Source organism: Carassius auratus, chromosome 11 (assembly GCF_003368295.1).
Source record: "Carassius auratus strain Wakin chromosome 11, ASM336829v1, whole genome shotgun sequence".
NCBI classification, from domain to species: Eukaryota; Metazoa; Chordata; class Actinopteri; order Cypriniformes; family Cyprinidae; genus Carassius; species Carassius auratus.
In genome coordinates, this window is record NC_039253.1 from 12,866,732 (window position 1) to 12,888,220 (window position 21,489).

General features: G+C 36.5%; 3 protein-coding genes across 12 annotated transcripts in view; 2 read left to right on the forward strand and 1 right to left on the reverse strand.

Moving 5' to 3' along the window:
- Window positions 1-715: 715 nt before the first annotated feature.
- Window positions 716-3,038, reverse strand: LOC113110593 (transmembrane protein 246). The gene is given in 5 exon segments (XM_074559938.1): window positions 716-1,195; window positions 1,198-1,382; window positions 1,384-1,762; window positions 2,809-2,905; window positions 2,994-3,038. Coding segments are annotated over 5 exon segments (1,065 nt in total). The 3' UTR covers window positions 716-836.
- A 1,046-nt stretch (window positions 3,039-4,084) lies between these two features.
- LOC113111057 (myelin and lymphocyte protein) lies at window positions 4,085-6,026 on the forward strand. The gene is made up of 4 exons (XM_026275474.1): window positions 4,085-4,238; window positions 4,903-5,070; window positions 5,162-5,293; window positions 5,747-6,026. Exons 1-4 carry the CDS (start codon window positions 4,149-4,151, stop codon window positions 5,819-5,821), a joined length of 465 nt encoding a protein of 154 aa, XP_026131259.1. The 5' UTR covers window positions 4,085-4,148; the 3' UTR covers window positions 5,822-6,026.
- Window positions 6,027-13,553: 7,527 nt separating this feature from the next.
- slc8a1a (solute carrier family 8 member 1a) overlaps window positions 13,554-21,489 on the forward strand; it is a 34,685-nt gene continuing 26,749 nt past the window's right edge. For 6 of the 10 annotated variants that reach the window (XM_026275478.1, XM_026275482.1, XM_026275477.1 and 3 more), the window contains exons 1-2: window positions 13,554-13,692; window positions 18,254-20,108. In XM_026275478.1, coding sequence (XP_026131263.1) covers window positions 18,292-20,108 — 1,817 coding nt within the window. In that variant the 5' untranslated portion in view covers window positions 13,554-13,692; window positions 18,254-18,291. Of the gene's footprint in view, window positions 13,693-16,513; window positions 16,891-18,253; window positions 20,109-21,489 lie in introns of those variants that run through there. The other 4 variants (XM_026275484.1, XM_026275485.1, XM_026275475.1 and 1 more) reach the window with 3 other exon arrangements.

The window sequence follows — 21,489 nt, forward strand, 5'->3', positions numbered from 1 at the left end:
CAAAAAAGACCAACGAATGTAAAACGTGGGCTAATATTTATTTTACCAAAAGTTGTTTCTTTAAACGCCCTAGTTTGAAAGATCAATATAAGTTTATGCAATCTCTTTTTTTTTTCAAAAAAAGGAAAAGAACAAAAGTAAGGGACAAACCTTTGTGCTCATGATGAATAGAAAGAAAAATCAAATACAGTTATGTGATTGTTAAATGCACGTTAACGGAGGACATTTTTTAATCTTAAAGTGATTTGGACAACCAAATTTGACATTTTATGGTTGATATTGTAATTATCATAACCCTATTAATTATCTTCTGATGTAAAAATTAAAAATCAATTTTTATGCACGGTAGATAAATGTTTATGACAAAACTGCTTTAAAAGACAAGCAGGATTCTTCTGTAGGTGTCTACATGTCAAAGTTAACAGAAAACAATTTAAAAACTTTTTTTTTGGCAAACCAGCAATGATTTCTTTATATTTCAGCCTATGAAAATGTAAAAATATTTTATTGTGGTATATAATAAAAACCATGAATTTCACGAATGAAAGATGATTGCATTTCCAGCAGATGCAAATAACAACAACAATAATATATTAATCTCAAACATATAAACTGTAAATAAAAATCCCATTCTTTAGTAAAGAAAGAAATGTGTTTAAAAATACACCACATTCTTAAAGCACCTTTGTCTGGAACTGCAGCACAAGGGGTCACTTATATAAAACTTCTCCAGGTTATATTTTTTGTTATTTACTGTATATCTAAATTAAATTAAAAATCCTTTCCATAAATAAGTGTATGGGAGTAGAGACACTTTTTGGGCCCTAATCTAAGTGTTATGTTGAACTCATACATGACAATGCTTTCAAACATAGCTGGTACAGCACCATGTCTTTTGCATTTCCCTGAGCGCAGACGACCTGGTCCAAGTTTTCAGCTGCTCGGATGGAGGCATTACCTGGATAGAGCATAGCCGGGGTGCAACATTCAGTGGCAAGACACACAGCATACAGCTGAGGCGAAAGCCGTCTGATTTCTAGGAGATATGGCCTCCCTGCCAGCTCAGCCATGGCCATTTCATAGAGAGCCAGAAAGAGAAAATGAGAAGGTGAGAAGGTAAAAGAAAGAGGTGTACAGTGAGATGACAAAAGGAGGAGTATCATAGCCCTGAACAGGCTGAGACCCATCCATTCTGTAAGTTTTTAACAGACAGGAAAAAAACCGTCAACAGAATTGCATCATCCTCCAGGACAACAAAATTTTTCGGCCTCGTCAGGTCCCATCCTTAGCGCAGGCAGAAAACTTAATCTCTTCACCTTCTCAAAGATGTTGCCACGTCTCAGCTCTGCCACCTTTCATCAAGAGAACGTCTAACAACCAAAAGCTGTTTCAATGTCACAGAACATGACCTCAGCACACAGTTTATCGCCACACGCTTTGAGGAGTGATTTGAGCTGCCGTGCCACCTGTAGCAGGTAGTGATAGTCCCTCCCCTCTGCTCTCCTGACTGTCACTTCAATGACCAGGAGATCTGGTTTCTTGACAGTTGTTTCCAACGGGTCCTTCAGGCTTTTCGTAAAGGCTGCTGCTTTCCAGAAACGCAGGGCCTCCTGGTATCTGTCGTAGCTTTCTTGTGGTGCTACATCACTTAGTGAATCAAGATAACAAATATTTAAAAAATAATATGAGTAAAGTAGACGATGACAGCATACAGGCAGTATCACTCCAAAGGTTAAAACACACAAAAGCAGCCCTTGAGATACTAGGCTTGACCAAACAAAGTGTTTGCTTGTACAAGTTCTCCATCAAGGCATCTGTGTTTGTTTGAACTGTGATCACAATTTAGTTTTGTGGTAGTTAATACAGTGCTGAGGTGATGGATATGTTGGCACAGGTGGAGGGACAAGCTTATGAATTTAGAGAGCCTTCTCAAGACAATTACATATATGTATCTCTAGACAAGAGTGATAAACAGAATCATACTCTACTCTTATTGTAAACAAAGCATTAAATATTACTAAAAACATTCTAGGTCATCAATACATTTCTTTAAATAAAATATTATGACACACACACACACACACACACACACACACACACACACACACACACACACACACACACACACACACACACACACACACACACACATATATATATATATATATATATATACACACACACACACACACACACACACACACACACACACACATATATATATATATATATATATATATATATATATATATATATATTCACGGGGAAGCAATGTTAACCGTTCCTTATCCAGGGAGAGACACTCATAAAGCTGAATTAGTGACTGAGCTCTCATTTGACGAATTTTAGGACGTTTTTGTCTTACAGGAGACAGAAATTAAAATATCATCATCTAAAGCTCAAAAACGACTGTGATTGGTGCATCGTAGCCAGCGTTAAGTAAAGTAACAGACAACACATGATAACGATATAAGTGATGTAATTACAAGACCAGACACTAGATGGCAGTGTGGGGTTAAACACTGTCTGCCGTCGATGCGCGAGGCAAAATATAAAGTACAAAAGAAAGATTTTTGGTAAGATTGGTGGTAGACCAGAATGTTGGAGGAAGATAAGTTGTATGCTGTGCCGCATGTAAAGGGGAACAAACATGTTTCGCTTGGTTGATTGTCTTGTAAATGTTTTCCAACCCTGCTCCAACACAAAACCAAGTTTCCAAATCAGCCTGAAATACTTGATTAGCTGGTTCAGGTGCGTTCAAGTAGCGATGCATGTTAACGTTGCAAAATTTATTTTTACATACTATACCCTCCTGGGTCCCAGTCATTTTGTCCTCTGTAGAGGACATTATATTTAAGCGAATATCTCTGAGACCGTACTTGTCACTGTTTTTAGTCTGGATGTCCTTTAAAGAGCACATTCAGGGGTTTTAGGCCAATGTTACACAAGGCAACTTTGGTTAATGTTGTTGTCAATGGGCAACCAGGTGAGACACAGGGCAACTCGATCAATCTAAAGTATCCAAATGTGTCACCCATTCTCATTGGGAAAGGACTCGAGCAACATTGCTCAACAAAATTGCCCAGAAAGTTTCCCCATGTGTCATCAGCTTTAGAGATATATTCCAAATATTTGGAAGTTTCACCATGGCCCCTCCTTCTTCTTGGTGTTTAAAAATGGCTGACATTAATTTTTGTTTAAATTTAACACCCTTAAGTAAATATGATCATATTTTGTCATTGTCATGTAAACCAGACTAAATTTCAAGTTGTTTGTAGTTTATGATTATCTCAGTACTGTTGCCAAAAGAACAGATTAATATGCAAACTAGAGACTAATAAAAACATTGATTATAATAGCAAAACCCATTCTTGTCTATGTTTACACACATACTGTGTAAAGCGAAGTAGTACATCAAACCATTCCCTAATATCTTTCACACCATGATTGACAGTCTATGAAACTAAATCCTGAGTCACGCTCTGATACACAACATCGTCACCTGTGTTCTGGTAAAACAATGAAATCCAACCCACCCGTGTAACCAGTTCTCATCACCTATTCTGTTGAGGGAAAGTGAAAAAGAACAGTTTTCCATTATGTTTCATTTTGCCTATAGTCTTACAAAAAAGGTGCATGGTCACATCACATAAATATGGCAAATTAGGAAGAAGATTTTTTTTTTTTTTATCTACTGTTTTAAACTCCTTTCTGCTCAGTTTCTTTTCTCTATATTTAGCATTTACACACAGTATATTTATCACATACGTCACCTTGAATAGAGAAATCCATTTAGGATTAGAATGTAAGATGTTGATGTATACAGTCGACTATGTTGTTCTATCATAAAACAATAAAGTAAGTTGTCATGGCCATTTTAAAGACGACAACCAACAACACTGTCAAAAATTAATGAGCATCTGACACTATAACGATTTGTAAACAAGTGCTGACTTTGTCACACAAATCTAGCAAGTAAGTAAAAGAGCAGTCCTCAGATGGAGTGAATACACAGGGTGGGTCTTCATGGAATGCATCAAGATGAACAGGTCTTTCCAGCGCTCTGTCAGCCTCTTTATTAGAGCACATCCTCCATACTTCTTCACATTCGTTCTAGCTGTGCAGCGAGGACACTCAGGTGTGCATACATGGCGACCAATACAGGACAAATGGGCTACCTTCCCCGCGGAGGGGCAATATTCTGCACCATACCCGACATCCTCTACCTTCCAGAGCTTGTGAGTTGATTTGAATTAATTGATTACTTTATTGATGTTATGTTTTCATTAAAGTCACTGAAACATTATGAAACCAAAAAAAAAATGTTTTATGTAATTTATTTATTCTAAGTTCAAATACAAACATACAGTATTTGTTCTTCAAAATGTGCCTATTTAATCTGTAAAATAGTAAAAAAAAAAAATGCAATTAAGACTCAAAATGTTGAAATCTGGTCATCCAAAGATTATATTGTAATTCCAGCCTACTTAAAGTGATTTGGTTTATTACATAAGTAAATACATACCTTACTGTGTGTGTGTGTGCGTGAGTGTGTGTGTGTGTGTGTGTGTGTGTGTGTGTGTGTGTGTGTGTGTGTAAATACATATAGAAGCACACACATTTTCAGAAGTTTTCAACAGGAAAATATCAAATAATGTCATTTTTAAAAATCTATTTTATACTTTAATGTCATTTTTTTTCTCTTATATCTAATGTTTTGAGATATTCCAGGAAAAGTTTTATTTGTAAAGATGTTTATAGTGGAACAAGAGTTCTGTAGTAATGTATTAATCATTTGTGTATACATTTTCCTGTACAACTATCTGCAAGCTCTGTAACTCTAGGAACAAAGAGGAATTCTGTAAGTGAAACTTACTTTCCTTCACTTTGCTCATCTCTCAGGTCTGTGGCGGTCTCGTACTGAGCCTGGTAGCATCTACGTACCTCTTTCCTCACAACCCCCAGGCATACGTCATCTCTGTGACAATTTTCTGTTTCATCATGACATTCCTCTGGTTGCTGATCTTTGCCTGTGGGTCTCATAATAACAGAAGCTCTTGGGCAAGTGCGGTAAGTTTCCTTTTCAATTTCTCTTGTACTTCAACTGCTTTTCTTTCTCACAAAACACATTTTCTTATATATCTTAACTTCCTCTCTGCAGGATGTAGCATACCATGCATTTGCAGCACTCCTCTATCTCAGTGCCTCCGTGCTTCTGGCTAGCACAACCCTCGGCTTGGAAATAATACTTGGCAAAGCTGACCTTTATTACAAGCTGGATGTAGCGGCCGTGGTAAGCCCCTATAGCTAAAAATCAAAAATCATTCCAAGCTTACAAAACACTGTTTAACCTGTTAAACTTAAATAAAATAAGATTTTTTTTATTATTTATTTATTTCAGTTTGGTCATTTACAGATCATTCAATCCAATCATTCAAAACATAAACACAATGACCTGGTGCAGGCAGAAGCTAAAGCAGTGAAGTCTGTAAACAAAAAGGCATTCAGCTGTACTTTTGATAAACTGGGGATTCTGCATAATCTTGAATATGTAAATTATTAAACATGTCTTTGAGGAAGCCTTAATGTGATTTATGGGCCAAGAAATAAAATAATTGTTTTATTAATAGATAACATGACTACAATAGATAGGCCCAGCAAAGGTCATTTTAAAGTAGTGTAAAGTAGTGCATATAAATATTTTACTTGAAGTGTATAGTAACCATTTATGTCTCTTTCATTTCAGGTGTTTTCCTTTTTCACCACTTTACTGTATGTCGTCCACACAGTTTTCTCAGCCATCAGATGGAAATCCTTCTAAAACGCCTGCTTTACTCATCTGACATCACATGTAATTGTTGAATTGCATCTTTAACCAATGTTATGACATTTACTCAAACAAATGACATTTATCATTTAGTGCATCAGTAATCATTTGTGTTAGATTGACATTCTAGTCTTTTTATGTTCTCCTAAATTGTATTTTTTTTTTAAAACAACCTTTAATAAAGGAAAAATAAACAATCTGTGGAGTATGATTTCTTGCTGTGACACTGGATACATAAATGTCTTTAATGCTTTATTATGAAGCAGCAAATCACCCTTTATGTTTGAATATAAGGATGGTAAGATCTTCTAGAACGATTTACCTGCTTTTACAACATCCTGCATAAATGTACCATAAAACTAGATCTTTAAATTTGATTAAAAACTACATTACCATAGAGGTGTTGTGGCTGGATGCTTTCAGAGTAATCTTTATCATGATTATTTTAGTTTAATGCATTTGGATTAGTTTTCAGTTTGTTTTCATGTTTGTTGTAGTTTGTTTATTTTGGTGTGTCTTTCTGTGCCTTAAGCTTGTAATGTAGAGTTTCTGTTTTGGGCTTTTAACTGACTTTCTTGCTTTTCTAGATCTGGTTTAACCTGTTCTTAAAATGTCTAGGCTGTAGTATGGGTTAGGGTTGGACACGTTTTGGACAGGGAACAATTAGGTGCTGTAAGGTAATGTCTGGGAACTGTATCAAATATTTAATTCATGAGTGCTGGACATGTGGGGAATGACTCAAAGTATCCAAATGCATTATGCTATAAGATGCTTACTTCTACGTTTATGGAGGCCCCTAAAGCCAAACCTAAAAATGTAAGAATGCTATTGCATTACATAATAAAAATGTAAGTGCCATCTGCTTTATGAAAGCACAAGTGTACAAATAAGCTTTTTTCTGCATGTTTTAAATTATAAGTTTATATTGTATACATTTTAAGTGGCTTAAAGTGCTATTTCACACACACACACACACACACACACATAAGAAAAAAATTCACCCTCATACCCTCATGTTGTTCCAACCAAACCCATGTGACTTTCATTCGTCCATGAAGGAAAATGCTGGAATGTTAGTTAGAATGAAAAGAAAGCAAGTAATATGGGAAAAAAGAAAAGAAACATTTATAAAAACATGTTAATAAAAATATGTATAAATACAGTATATGTTTCTTGTTGACCTTGCAACATGTTATTGCATTGTAAACCACATTTTATTATTATTTTAATAATAATAATATTATTTGGGTCCTGGTGAAATTTAAGGTCTTTTGGTTCTTAAATCTATGAAACAGCTATTTTGTGTTTTATTTTTTTGCCTTAATACTACTACTACTTCTACTAAAATAGATAACACCACAGCATACTATTCACAAAGCAATACCCAACAGCCCAACAGACACAAAATCTGCTTTAAACCACTAGAGTGTGCTGTGCATAACTGCCTGTTACAAAAATCACCTTTCTGAGTGAGACTTTCTCTCTCCTTCCATCTATTTACCTTCTCAGCCACTATCAACAGATCTTCCTATGGTGTTTACAGCATGATGAAGAGCTTCACTTACTAAACTGATGTTCTCTCATCACTTTCAGCTCTTATTCAGTGATGTTAACACCACACTGCACAAGAGCATATATGGCTGAGAAAGTAGATTATTAGAGAAGTTGTGAGTTTCCCTGTAATCTCACTGATACCTCAGAGGCTGATCCTCAATTAAACATGCCCCCACATGTCTACATCACGATGTGGGAAGATTAGCATAATGCTTCCCAAATGCTCGTGCAAAGAAAGAAGGTGTAACTTTTGTTATCACTGTTGCTGCCCAGGCCGTGTTGTGGAGATGCTGTGTTTCGTTGTGAAAGCGAAGCCATGCTTTTTGGCCTTCCAAAATAGACACAGCTAGAAATCAGTGGTTCAGTTGTATTTACAACGCTGTTTCAGAACAGTTCAACCCAAAAATCCGGATGTTTGCAATGCATTTTACGAAGTACAAGGACTGTTTTCTGGAAGAGCCTACAATGCCGGTGTCTGTTTTTATATAGTGGGGCAATTCCTACTTTACAAGGACAGTCTGCCGCTTCTGACTCACAGTCTGTGCGTATGTTTACATATTTAAAGGATTTGCCACTGATGATTAAAATGCGAATTTTGAGCAGTGTAGAGTAACGCTTGTTGTTTGTCGTTTCTCCGATTACAAATAGAGACATGGATTTTATATTTACGCAGGGAAATACGCAACATAAAAAAGACAGTATAAGTCATTATAATCAGTAATTATGTCCCTATACTGGATGCAACAAATGCCTCATTTGTAATGGGTTTTATTGTTTTTGTCTTGTCGTGCCAGTTAAGGGGCATTGAGAAGCAGCAATAATTTTTTAAACCTTAGACCACATATAGACATTGCATTACACCAAATACACGAGTAATGTTCCTTTTTAGTAACGTCATATGACCCCTTTAAGGATGATTCGAGAAATGCACCAAAGCGACTGAGAAAAAACTGTAATGAGCATCAAATGTTATAAGAGAACTCAGTTATGAGTCTTCTTAGTGTATTCAGACAAAGGAAATCAAGAGGTAGAAAACTGTCTCTGACTCACCTCAGTATTAGTATAAGAAGCGCATGTGTTTTCCGGCCTAAAGGGGCCCTTTCTACAAAAATCATTACTGTTTTATTATAAAAACACAATAATCTACAGTGGCAATGCAGGCCTTTTTAATTATATCTTTTGGAAGAAGACTTTCCCCTTAGGAGATATAAACAAAATGCCGCGTTAGGATTTTTTTATATACTGTGTATATATATATATATATATATATATATATATATATATATATATATATAGAATGATTTCTGAAGGATCATGTGGCACTGAAGACTTTGCCATCACAGGATTAAATCACATTTTTGAAAATACATATATATATATATATATATATATATATATATATATATATATATATATATGTATATGTACATGTGTGTATATATATATATATATATATATATATATATATATATATATATATATATATATATATATATATATATATATATATATATATATATATATATATATATATATATATGTATATGTGTGTATATATATATATATATATATATATATATATATATATATATATATATATATATATATATATATATATATATATATATATATATATGTATATGTATTTTCAAAAATGTGATTTAATCCTGTGATGGCAAAGTCTTCAGTGCCACATGATCCTTCAGAAATCATTCTAATATTCTGCTTTGCTGCTCAAGAAACATTTCTTATTATTCTTATTAATATTTTTCTGAAGTTCAAAATAAAAACGGTTAAATAGATTCATTTCTTTGTATTTTCTCTAAATAAAAGGCTTACTGACTTACTGAAAGGCTAATACTAATTTATTTTAACAATAATGTATAGTTTTTTACCTGTTAAGATTCTCTGATTGGTAAACAAATGAAAATGTTTCTTGCACAGCACATTGGCTTATTAGAATGATTTCTGAAGGATCATGTTTCACTGAAGATGGGATTTATAGCTTTGATCACATAAATTACATTTTAAAATATATTCAACTAGGAAGCAATTACTTTGAATAGTTATTCACAATATTACTCTTTTTGCTGTATTTTGGATCAAATAAATGCAGGCTTGGTGAGCAGAAGAGAATTCTCTTAGTAATACATAGTTAAGGCAAACTAATATAAGGTGTGATCATAGAGGGATCATTGGTCATAACACAACATCTCCAACAGAAATTTAGATTGTTTTATGTTCATTAAATTATGCAAATACTCTACTTACAAAATGTTTGTATGAATCAACTCGACTGTGGTTGTCTTCCTACAAATCCTCTCATTCACAGAAACTCTTGCTGTTCCTAAGAGTCCATCTCAGATGATTAATATTCCACAAGCCAAATGTACAGCTGCAGTTTCTGTCATTTTCGACCGCCTGTGAAGTTCCGAAATCTTCTACTATCATCTTGTGTGAAGTAAGAGTGACATAAAAGAGATTTTCATATTTAAGTGACCCATTTTCTAACATTAGACAAGCTTTTAAGAAAAATCGCACTATATTTTCCTGTTATAAGCTATCAACCAATTTTCCCCCCTTTTAAAGATCTAGGCCCATATTCGACAAGAGAGCAGAAAACACATCTCAGAGGCAAAAGACAAAAAGAATGGTCCCATATTTGTCAAAATTTGATCAAAGTTCTATACCAGTTGTCAAAGGCATAAGATTTGACTCATATGTAACAAAATTTCAGAACTACTGCAGTTGTATTTTTCCCTTATCCAAGCGTCACTATGAGTTTCAGGATGGAAGTTCACTTATGTAACAAAAACATCATATAAGGACATTTCAACTGGAACCAAAAACACTCAGATGAGAGAGAAAGAAATGGAGTGTATGTTTGTAACAACTGTGTGCTTGCCATCCTATGCTGGCGATGACTGCATCAGCCACAAAGGAACCATAATTAATCTAACAAACTTCAGAGTTATTTAATGATTCATAAGAGGATGATTCAACCTAACTGCTTTTTCAGCAAATATGAAGAAAGTTCTTATAATGTAAATTTTTAAGGGCACTGACAGCTAAGTTAATCACAGATTAAGGTCTATGGTCTCTAGACACTTTGCAAGTTAGTAATTTCATATGTTCTTATACATGAATCTATGTACTGTAGGTTATGGCATAGCAAGGCATCATGAATCAGCATTGGGTACCTTTATTTTTATTTTTAGTTTGAAATGGACCATTGACTGGGTGATGTTTCTGGAAAACAGTCATACATCTCAAATGACTAGATCTATGGATAAATCATGACCTGTCAAACAAAAAAACACCAAAGACGAATGTGCCATATGCTGGCAACAGATATGTGGCATCAATACGAGGGAGATATGATCAAGGAGATATGATACTTGCAAGTTGTCTTCTATTTGTTTGAAGTACGTAATATGAGCTTCGATAAATTCAGCCTTATCGCTGGCACATGCAGTTCATTTGTAATGCTTTTCTTTGTTGATGGGCATAATGCCTGTTTTGGGGTCATTATTAAAATATGTCTCTTGATTGTCAGTCATGAAAAAGAATACCCATGAAAAAGTTTATTTCAAAATTATATTCAATAGTTTGAAATACATTGGCAAGTGCCTAAAACCCTCTTCAGTTCATTCAATTATTTACCATTAATTTATATAGTTTGTTGTCCAGGGTTAAGCTTTAGTTTAAAATTTGCAATAAAGGAAAAAATAAATAGATAAAACAAATATGTTAATATAAATAAACACAATTATAGATTTTTAAATTTTATTAATTTTTGTTACTGATTTTATTAAAGCTACAAACTTGTATTTTTAAAGTTCACAATGTGGTAAATACAAAAGTTCTTCCAAAGTAAGAGGAGAATGCTTAAATTTGCACACAATGATTTGAACAATTAAACTGTGTTAAAATACTTTACATTTCATTTGTATTATTTACAGTGTACAAGTCATCGCTATTGTATTGTTTAATTTTAATGTGAAAGACTTTATTAACTGAAAACCTAATAAATGCTGTAATAGACTCAATAGTTTGATAAGTGATATGTGTTATTTTTAAGAGAATGTGTCACTGCTTTTGGCTGTTAAAGCTTCAGTTGTAATATAAAAGAAAAAAAACTAATTAATAAAAGTCCAATTGTGATAAAAGGCAGGCCTAGCATTTAAGATACTACCAAAAGCACTTAACAAATTCACAAGCAGAGAACAGATTATGTCAAATACAGTAGATGATGCTATTTTTGTACATTTGTCACATACTGAAATGTAGCCATTGCTCCTTTGATGTTTATAGGAGGTTGCATTTTAGCCAAACACGGTCATGATTTACGTGCTTGCAAGTCCATGTGCTTTTATTTGCCCTTCTCATAGAGCCCAGTTAGACAGATGTCACAATGCAGTACGTCTAAAGCAGCCCAAAGTATTATATCACATTCAGATAAACCCATAGATCTGCTACGCTGCTGCTGCTGTGGCCGAGCAAGTACCGAGGCTTGCTACTGCCAATACATCCACAACATGCTGCTGTGAGCATGTAAGAAATACTGCTGCTGCACATATACTGTAACATGAACAGTGTTGGGCAGTAACCCACTTAGTTAAGCATTACTGTAATTTGATTACTTTTTTAGTAACAGAGAAATTTAAGGTGTAAAATATCTAAAACAAAGAAACTGTTATTCATCTATTGCACAAAGCAACATGAACTAATATAAACGAGTAGCAGGTGCAAGCGTATGCAGACTTTCTTTTTAGGCGTGTTTGCAGCCTAAATAGTGTTTAAATGTGTTTGCATAACATTTATGTATTCAGCAGACACTTTTAGGGAGGCAGTGGCTCATGTAGGTTGTCTACAAACCTGAAGGTTGGTGGTTCAATCTCTGGCTCGGCTCCACATGATTAAGTGTCGAGGTGTCCTTGAGCAAGACACCTAACCCCAGCTGCTCCCGACGAGCTGGATGGCACCTTGAGTAGTAGGTGTATGAATGAGTGTGTGAATGGGTGAATGTGAGGCAAATTGAAAAGTGCTTTGGATGGCCATGTGGTCTGTTGAAAGCGCTATATAAATGCAGTCCATTTACCATTTTATCCAAGGTGACTTACAGTGCATTCAGGATATACATTTTTCTTTTTTACCCATATGTGTGTCCCCTGGGAATTGAACCCACAACCTTTTGCACTGCAAACACAATGCTCTACCACTGAGCCACAGGAACACCAGCATTTGCAGTGCTGAGCAATTGTGCAATCAGAACAGTAACATTATAACTTTTAAAAGGAGAAATCAGTAATTTGATTACATTTTCAGAGTAACCCAACACTGAACGTGAGTAACCCCCATACAGCATACATGAAACACCACGTAGGAGATCTATACAGGTGGAGCTGGGGAATGTGAAGGGTTTCTGAAGTGTGCTGCAACTGCTACAGCAAGCACTAATCACTAATCTTTGAGTATTGAGCAGTGAGTTCATTGACTACTGATACAAGAGAGAACCCATCAGTTTAACTCAGATTGAGTTAGACTTATCGGACTGTGCCATCTACAGTTTCATGAGCTCCAGAAATTTGTATATAATTGAGAGAAATAATCTAAGGATTGTGAAAAAGGGCTGAGATGTATCTAAATAGTTGCAACTTTTACTATAAAGAACGTTTGTGCAATGGAAGTGTCCCATTGATGTTATTATATAGGTACTTCCTGAAAACATAGATGCCAATAAAGAAGCTTTTTTAGAAACTTAATCTGGTCTCATTCCAACCACATGTAAGCCAACTTCTCTAAACCTTACAGTATGTCTCAAGGGACCAGAATATGTCACGTCCTCTTACTGGGGTCCTGGGAACTGTGGAAAATCACCAATTACGTCCTCTGTGCATTCCTGCCTTTCTCACAAACACACACACTCACTCATAGACACATACAGTATGACCACACACACAGGGGGGGAATAAAGCTACCTGCCAGTGAAGCCCCTTTATCTTGCACGTGTCTGTTAATGACATGAAGCTGGCAGATAGGAGAGCTTTACAGGCAGGTTAGCAAGTGACAGGCTCTGAGCACAGCCTTGTATGGAAGTGGCTGAAGGAGAAGAGAACGATAAGCAACAACCCAACTATGCTGTCCATGTTTAGAGGCACTCACTTGGCCCACCAGGCCAGAAACAATGCCTGTTTCTGTTAAATTTAGACATGTTATCGGCCACCGCTCCTTTCCCTAGACAGTCTCTCACAGCACCACAGGGAATACGGAAGGGAGTCCATAGGATTGGCTGCTTCAGGGATCTCTAGGTAGGCAATGTTCCATTAAAACGGTTATTTTATTGGATGAAAAACTTACTGGATGGCTTAACGACTGTTAAGGTGACACCATTTGCATTAATAAATAAGCTTTTCTGTTTTGGCATCAGTTGCAGTGGGATCATGGTGTATTTTGATTGTTGCTGTGTGAAATGTTCTACTGTGTGTAATTATGCTACGTCATTAAAAACACAACTTCATTTTGGGGATGAAGGAATAATTTGGAAAAAATCAATTATGCTGCATAATTATTGCTTATTACAGTACTTGGAAACAGTCCAACTTAATACTCACCAAGCGCTAAATGAAAGTAAAAACTGACTTTGGCTAGAAGACAAAATGTTACTTGCCGACTGCCCATAACTTTATTTGAAACTTGAATATAATGCATGGTTTACATCGAATTATTAAATGATAATCTGATGCTCGCTAATGTAAATTATGTGTTTTTTAGTGAGTTTTAGTTCAGTGGAAAATTTACCATCAGAGATTTATGAGGGATGCCTACAGTGAAGTTTCTTTATTCAGAACTGCATGTTCAACACCGTTCTCACATTTATCTCCCAGAACAAAGAGGGGGACTTTGAAGAGAAAAGCTATAAGGATGACAATTATTTTTATATATATATGGACATTTTTAGACAATTTTTTCTTGATTTATTGAAGAGATTTATTTAATTTATTTATTGAAACAAAAAAAAAAACATGATGCAATATTTAATGCAAAAAAAATTTATTCATGGCCTATTACATTTTGTCAGTTTACTTGCTACTGGCACAATTTGTGAAAAATAAAAAAATAAAAAACTGACCCTGCTTGGAAGTAATATTATTATTACAGTGGCAATGTTTTTGAACTTGTGATTTGAACTTAATTTCAGCCGACTTTACTTTTAAGGGCCTGTGAGTTACATATAACATTATAGGAAACAGTATAATATGCGCTTAGCCAAAGCAAACAAAGAGAGTGAGAAAGGGAAAAACAGCATGATTAATCCCAGCCGATGTACAGATTCAAAACATTTCTACCAAAACCCAGATGCAAGTTCTACCAAATCTTTCAAACTAGAAAACTTCTAAAACTCATACATGCCGGTTCTGACCTCATGTCAGTGAGGTGAAAGAGTTCGGAACAGTCTAGCTGTTCCATGACATGACTACAGTACATCGACTGACTAGTGACTACCCATGAGCAAGTGACAACATGCTGTTGTTTATTTATTTATTTGTTTTACCGGGCATGGAGAGATTTTGTTAGCCAGGTCAGGCATGAGAGGCACGCATGTATGTGGAACTGCAAGCATAAATAGTCATCTTATACAGACACAATAATACAACGGTGAGCTCATTCTGTCTCAGAGCCTCCCCTCCATGTCTCACAGCACAGCTGTGGAGCTATGTGAGGCGAAAGCTGCCCTCAACAGCAAAAGCCTCAAGATGTAAAGTTCACGGCATTCTGCATTCAGACATTTTGTGTTTGCTTCTGCATTAGGACACATCTTGAGATTAAGGCTGAATAACAGAGTGAAATGCAGAATAATCATTTTAATGATATTTTAAAATGTAACTATTTAGGTAGCTTTAATATAAAATTGATTTATGTGACACATGCATAGTATTGGAGGTCACAGAAGTGTCATTGTGTATTAATCCAACTGAAAAACATTCTCTTAGCTTCTCATTTCTTGCACGTGTGAATTTAGCCATTTTTTTTATCATAAGTCGAGCAACAAAACCAATTACACTCAGATCGTGTATGAGTATGCAAGACAATCTCTATACTATATGCATGCATAAATTTGCATTTTCACTGATCTGCACCTGCATAGATTCTGTCTAGTGAGCCATCGCCAAGACACAATAAGAAACATGATTCAAATTAATAGTGGCCCTTCAGGTTATATTGGTCTAACGCAGGGAGACACATCACGACAGAGATCACGTCACTGGCAAATCTGAACTGGCATGCCATAACAATGACTCAAGATAGGACACAAAAGTGTCTTTTCTGCTGTTGCAGTTCTATGACACAAACACAGACATGAAGCTGAATGGTACAGCTCTGTAGTGATACATTTCTTTTAAATGTTAACTAACAGTATACTGTACAGCACATACATCCTCCAAATAAATATGACAGCACTGAAAACCCTTCATAATCATGATAAAAATGCATCAACATCATATTATGGCAATTTAATTGGATCGCATTTGAATATTTTCTCTCGTTGAACGGAACCAGAGTTATAGGATTTTCAATGCTGCACGAAACAGCTTTTGGAACATATTTGGAAATGGAGAACTGTGGTTTTATCCGAAAGTGAAACTTACTCCATTGGAGCCGATGTTCGGGTAATGGAAAACCTTGGATGGGGTTGATTGCAGAAGCCATGTGTGAGACTTTGTGGTTGCATATTTGCCAAAATTGTAACAATCCCTTAGCAACTACACAGATTGCCTTAGCAATGCCTTAGTGACCACCCACAAGACCTGCATTGCCACAACCTATTCACCCAGAACATTTTCACAGATTAATGTGAAACTGTTGCCTATTAAATAAAATTGTATATTATATACAATTATTTAACATTATTTTTGTTAATTTTAATTATTACTATTAATGCTGAGTTAATTCTCAGTCTAATTATTCAATGTTAATTCAGTTAAGAATTCTGCCTTAAACATGTCTCTGAAAATCATCACATATCAAAGGGGAATGTTGCTTATAATGGACAATGTATTTTCTGGCACTTATTTTGTATCATAGCTAGAGTTTTGAGTTTTGAGTGTGTGCTCTCAGTGTGGCAGTGTTATCAGCTCTTGAGGGACTGGCATGAAGCCACCGCACTGTCCGAGCACAGCTTCTCCTCCTCCGGTCAGACATGCGAATCCGTTCGGAAAGCGGAAAATATGCTTGCAGCACTTAGGAAAAGTAGCCTACAACTCTCCGCCGCACACTCTGCCCGCGCAGCTCTGACTGAATCGCGTGTTTCGCGCACAGTTCTCCTTATTGAAATGGTTCAGCTCCTGGAGGATGAGAGTGAACGGTCGAGGTACTTTGCAAACGAGCGCTGCCGGTAAACGGTCCGCTTGAGTGAGGTTGTTTTTGCCGGGATCTCAGAATCTCATTACTACAGCTTTATCTACATTTTGCGGCTTTCACATCAGCACAGCAATTCTCTTTAAAAGGTAGGTTAAATTGATGTAATTAGGCTTTATTATGTGTCATGCTGCAGTTAAATGTAAATATTGGGTGTGTTTATGTGCTATATTATAATTCAAAGTAGGCCTAATGGGTTTTCTTTTTCATTTAATCTATCACACAGCTTAATCATTTTTGAGAGACAAATGTCAGAAGCAGTTCAGCAAATATTTTCATTTCTATTCAGAAACACTTCTCTGCCTGCACAACTCTATTGTTCATTTATGTAATAATTTTTGTTCTTTACGAAATAAATGTAAATTTGGTGGTCACACATCCTGGCAAAGCTTTTGTTCTTCTGGTTTAGCTGGTCAGAAAGCTGGTCTCCCAGTCTGACCATCTGAAAAGTGCACAGATCAAACCAACACCATCCTGACCTACTAAAACCAACACACCATCTTAGGCTGGATTTTTCTCCACAACAGGATGATTATAAGATTATAAGATCATTTGCAAATAAATATTTTATTTTTTAAATGTATTTATTTATTAAGTTTCTGTTTGATGCGAAACAGCTGTTGACTGAGTGAATGTGTGTCTGGCTAATGCTGGTGTGCTGTTACATCACATCTGCTTGCATACAAAAGCATCCAGTCATTTAAGATAGTTACTCATCCAAATATCCTAACCAGCTTATCAACCTTAAAATATATTAATTCATTTTCAGACACTCCTCTATCTTTTATATTTTAATTAAACGATTAAACACAGTTAAGAGTGCTCAATACTGCAGGTAATCACAGTTGCGTTGATATTTAGTACTACAGCACGACTGTAAATGCTTTATTGGCTTTATAAGACAGTTTTGTATAGAATGCTGAGTAGTATTTTCCTGGCAAAATTTACTAATTGGTTTGTATGTTTCTTCTCCTCCAAAGAAAATAGTTAGATCAAGCTTTGGCATCACCAGGCAGCTCATAGTCTAAAAAAACGGGCTGGAAAAGTATATATACGAGTGGACCTCTCCCACTCAACACTTTCTGCAGTCACTCTTGGCTAACTCCACTCCAGGTTTTCCATTTCCTCACTGCGTTTTCCCCATTATGAGTGACTGTGGAGTGAGGTAAAACACTGACGCTCTGACTTTCAAAAAAAAACAATCCTTGCTTCAGGCAAACTCTGCTTACACTCAGCACCGTTCACATACTCAGGTCGGGAATGCAGTGAACACAAGCGAGCTTGTATACACGTTACAACTTCCCAGTGCTGTCACTGTAAACTGTAAATATTAGCTATTTCAGCAAATTGCTTAACCAATCAAATTTAAGCAACTGTTGCATAATTTCTGATCAAGCATCTTAGTGCTGTATCATTCATAAAAATTTAACCTCACTTGTTCTTTCCTCACAGGGTACAGGAGAGCAGGAACAAAATACCTCACTGGGAACATGGGCCAATCTGGGACTTCATCCTATTTTTCTCTCGCTCTGATCAGCATCTTCCTCTCAGTTTTCTTCTATGAGCTCATGCCGGCCTATGCAGGCAGCTCCAAATCAAGCTTAGATATAGATACTTCTCCTAATGAAAACTCTTCACACGAGACATGTGGTGGTAGTTTTGAGTGCAAAGAGGGAGTGATCTTGCCAATTTGGACTCCAAAGAATCCCTCTTTTGGGGATAAGCTGGCCAGAGCCACTGTGTACTTTGTCGGTTTGGTCTACATGTTCCTAGGGGTATCCATCATTGCAGACCGCTTTATGGCTTCCATTGAGGTCATCACATCCCAGGAGAAAGAGATCACCATCAAGAAGCCTAACGGGGAAACCACAACCACTACTGTTCGTATTTGGAATGAAACTGTCTCAAATCTTACTCTCATGGCTCTGGGTTCCTCAGCCCCAGAGATTATGCTCTCCGTGGTTGAAGTGTGTGGGCACAACTTTGATGCAGGCGAGCTGGGCCCAAACACCATTGTTGGAAGTGCAGCTTTTAATATGTTTGTCATCATTGGTCTCTGTGTCTCTGTGATACCCGAAGGAGAGCATCGGAAGGTCAAGCACCTGCGGGTGTTCTTTGTCACTGCCACTTGGAGTATATTTGCATATACATGGCTTTATCTGATCTTGGCAGTGATTTCCCCAGGTATCGTTGAAGTCTGGGAGGGACTCCTTACTCTCTTCTTCTTTCCGATTTGTGTCATATTTGCTTGGGTTGCAGACCGAAGACTTTTATTCTACAAGTACGTGTACAAACGTTACAGAGTTGGAAAACAACGGGGAATGATCATTGAGACTGAAGGTGAGCCAGAGCACCAGTCAAAGGCAGATATCGAAATGGACGGTGGGATGCTTAACTCTCACGGCGAGGAATTCTTAGATGGCACGGTGGATCCTGAAGATAAAGACATGGATGAGGATGAGGCCAGAAGAGAAATGGCCAGGATTTTGAAGGAACTGAAACAGAAACATCCAGAGAAAGAGATGGAGCAGCTGGTTGAGCTCGCAAACTACCACGTCCTCAGCCAGCAACAGAAGAGTCGTGCGTTTTATCGCTGCCAGGCCACTAGACTTATGACTGGTGCGGGTAACATACTAAAAAAGCATGCTGCAGACCAAGCCAGAAAAGCACTAGGCAACCATGAACTTCGATCAGAAGTCTCTGATAATGATATTTCCTCCAAGATCTTCTTTGACCCCGGCACATATCAGTGTCTTGAGAACTGTGGGACTGTGGCTTTGAATGTGGTCCGACGCGGCGGTGACTTAACTAGCGCTGTGTCGGTGGAGTACCGCACTGAGGACGGCACTGCCAACGCAGGATCTGATTACCAGTTCACCGAAGGTGTTGTAGTCTTCAAACCAGGTGAGACCGAAAAGGAGATTAGAGTGGACATCATCGATGATGACATTTTTGAAGAAGACGAGCATTTCCTGGTTCATCTTAACAATGTCAAGGTAATTTCTGAAGGAACTGACAATGGGAACCCAGGAGCCAATCATGTGGACACATTAGCTAGTCTTGGCCTTCCTTCAACAGCTATTGTGACTATCTTTGATGATGACCATGCTGGCATCTTCACATTTGAGGAGCCAGTGGTTCATGTCAGTGAAAGCATTGGTATGATGGAGGTGAAGGTGACACGTACCTCTGGAGCCCGTGGAGTAGTGGTAATCCCTTATAAAACCATTGAAGGCACAGCAAAAGGTGGAGGAGAGGACTTTGAAGACACCCACGGAGCCTTGGAGTTCCAGAATGATGAGATTTCGTAAGTGTATTTTTTGTACACTTGCCCATTGCTGATGTGACAGTTTTGGGCTGGTTACTTATCATATTAGAGCAGTGTTATATATTACATGTTTAATGGTGTAAATGCCTTTTATTGCATGTGAACTTAAACAGTGTTTTTCTGTAACATACGGTTGTAAATTCTGCTTGTCACATTTTTAAACCTCACCTATGCTGATGATCTTTTTTTTCCTGCCTTGGGGTTTTCAGTATATTTATAACTCTTGAACTTACAGATGATATTACAAATTTCTTTTGTAAAGAATATATAAATAATGATATATTCTTAATAATTTTAAATACATCTTAAAGAATTTGAAAAGGATACATAAAATTTATAACATTATTCTCATGTAAATATTACATTTAAATGCATTCTTTATAAATTATATATACATATAATGTGTCAAAAATGTGGAAATTTTTAAGTAGAAATCTGAACCACTGGCCTGACCAGGCATGCAGAAAAAATCCTTACTGTTGAGCTCTACTTACTGTGTATTCAAAAATGATACATTCATCAAAATCTCCAAGTCAGCCAGTTTATGTTATTTCTTAAATATTTGTCTTTATTTCCCATACAATGTGTTTTACTCTATTGATGTGTCCATTTACTGTAAGCTTTTTTTCTGACTCTTTTTCTTTGCAGCTCTCCTGTTGCTTTCTTTTCACTCTTTCATTTCCACATTAGCTTTGCTCACTCTTATGTTTCCATTTTGCGCAGTTTATTTCAGAATCTGGTCCTCCTAGATTTCCCAGTACTCCTTAAATCATGGCTTTTACCAGACATTTTTGTACCCATGTAAAAAAATTGTGGATCAAGGAAGTGAAGTGATATGGTCACATTTACTTTATATCATTGTATCATCAAAACGTCATTGCAGTAGCATGCATTTTTACCTCAGATTGCAAAACTACTTAGCTGGATCAGAATAAAGTAAGAGATACCTTTATTGCTTGAGGTGATTAAGTTCCTCAAATAACAGACCTTTGACAACCAATAAAGGCTTTGATAAATGTAGTCCTTGAATCTGAACTGAATGAAAAAGCATCTGGTTTGGAGTGAATGAGCTAAGTAGAAGCTTTCCACAAGTCATATCTGCTTAATCTGTGTAAAGAAATGTCTCAGACTTCCAGAACTGCTCATTTGGATGACTAATTACATTTCCATAACCGTTGCATTGCTCGGCTTGAGCTTGAGCTCCAGCTCTAGGACTTCTGGCAGGGAACAGGCTCTCCTCACCCATCTCCTCTTCTGGCACTCTGCCACAGATCCTTTATTGGTATGATCACATACTTGACAAGGTGGCCTGAACCCCAGATATTTTACATGACAGGGAGGATATAATGATAACAGATTT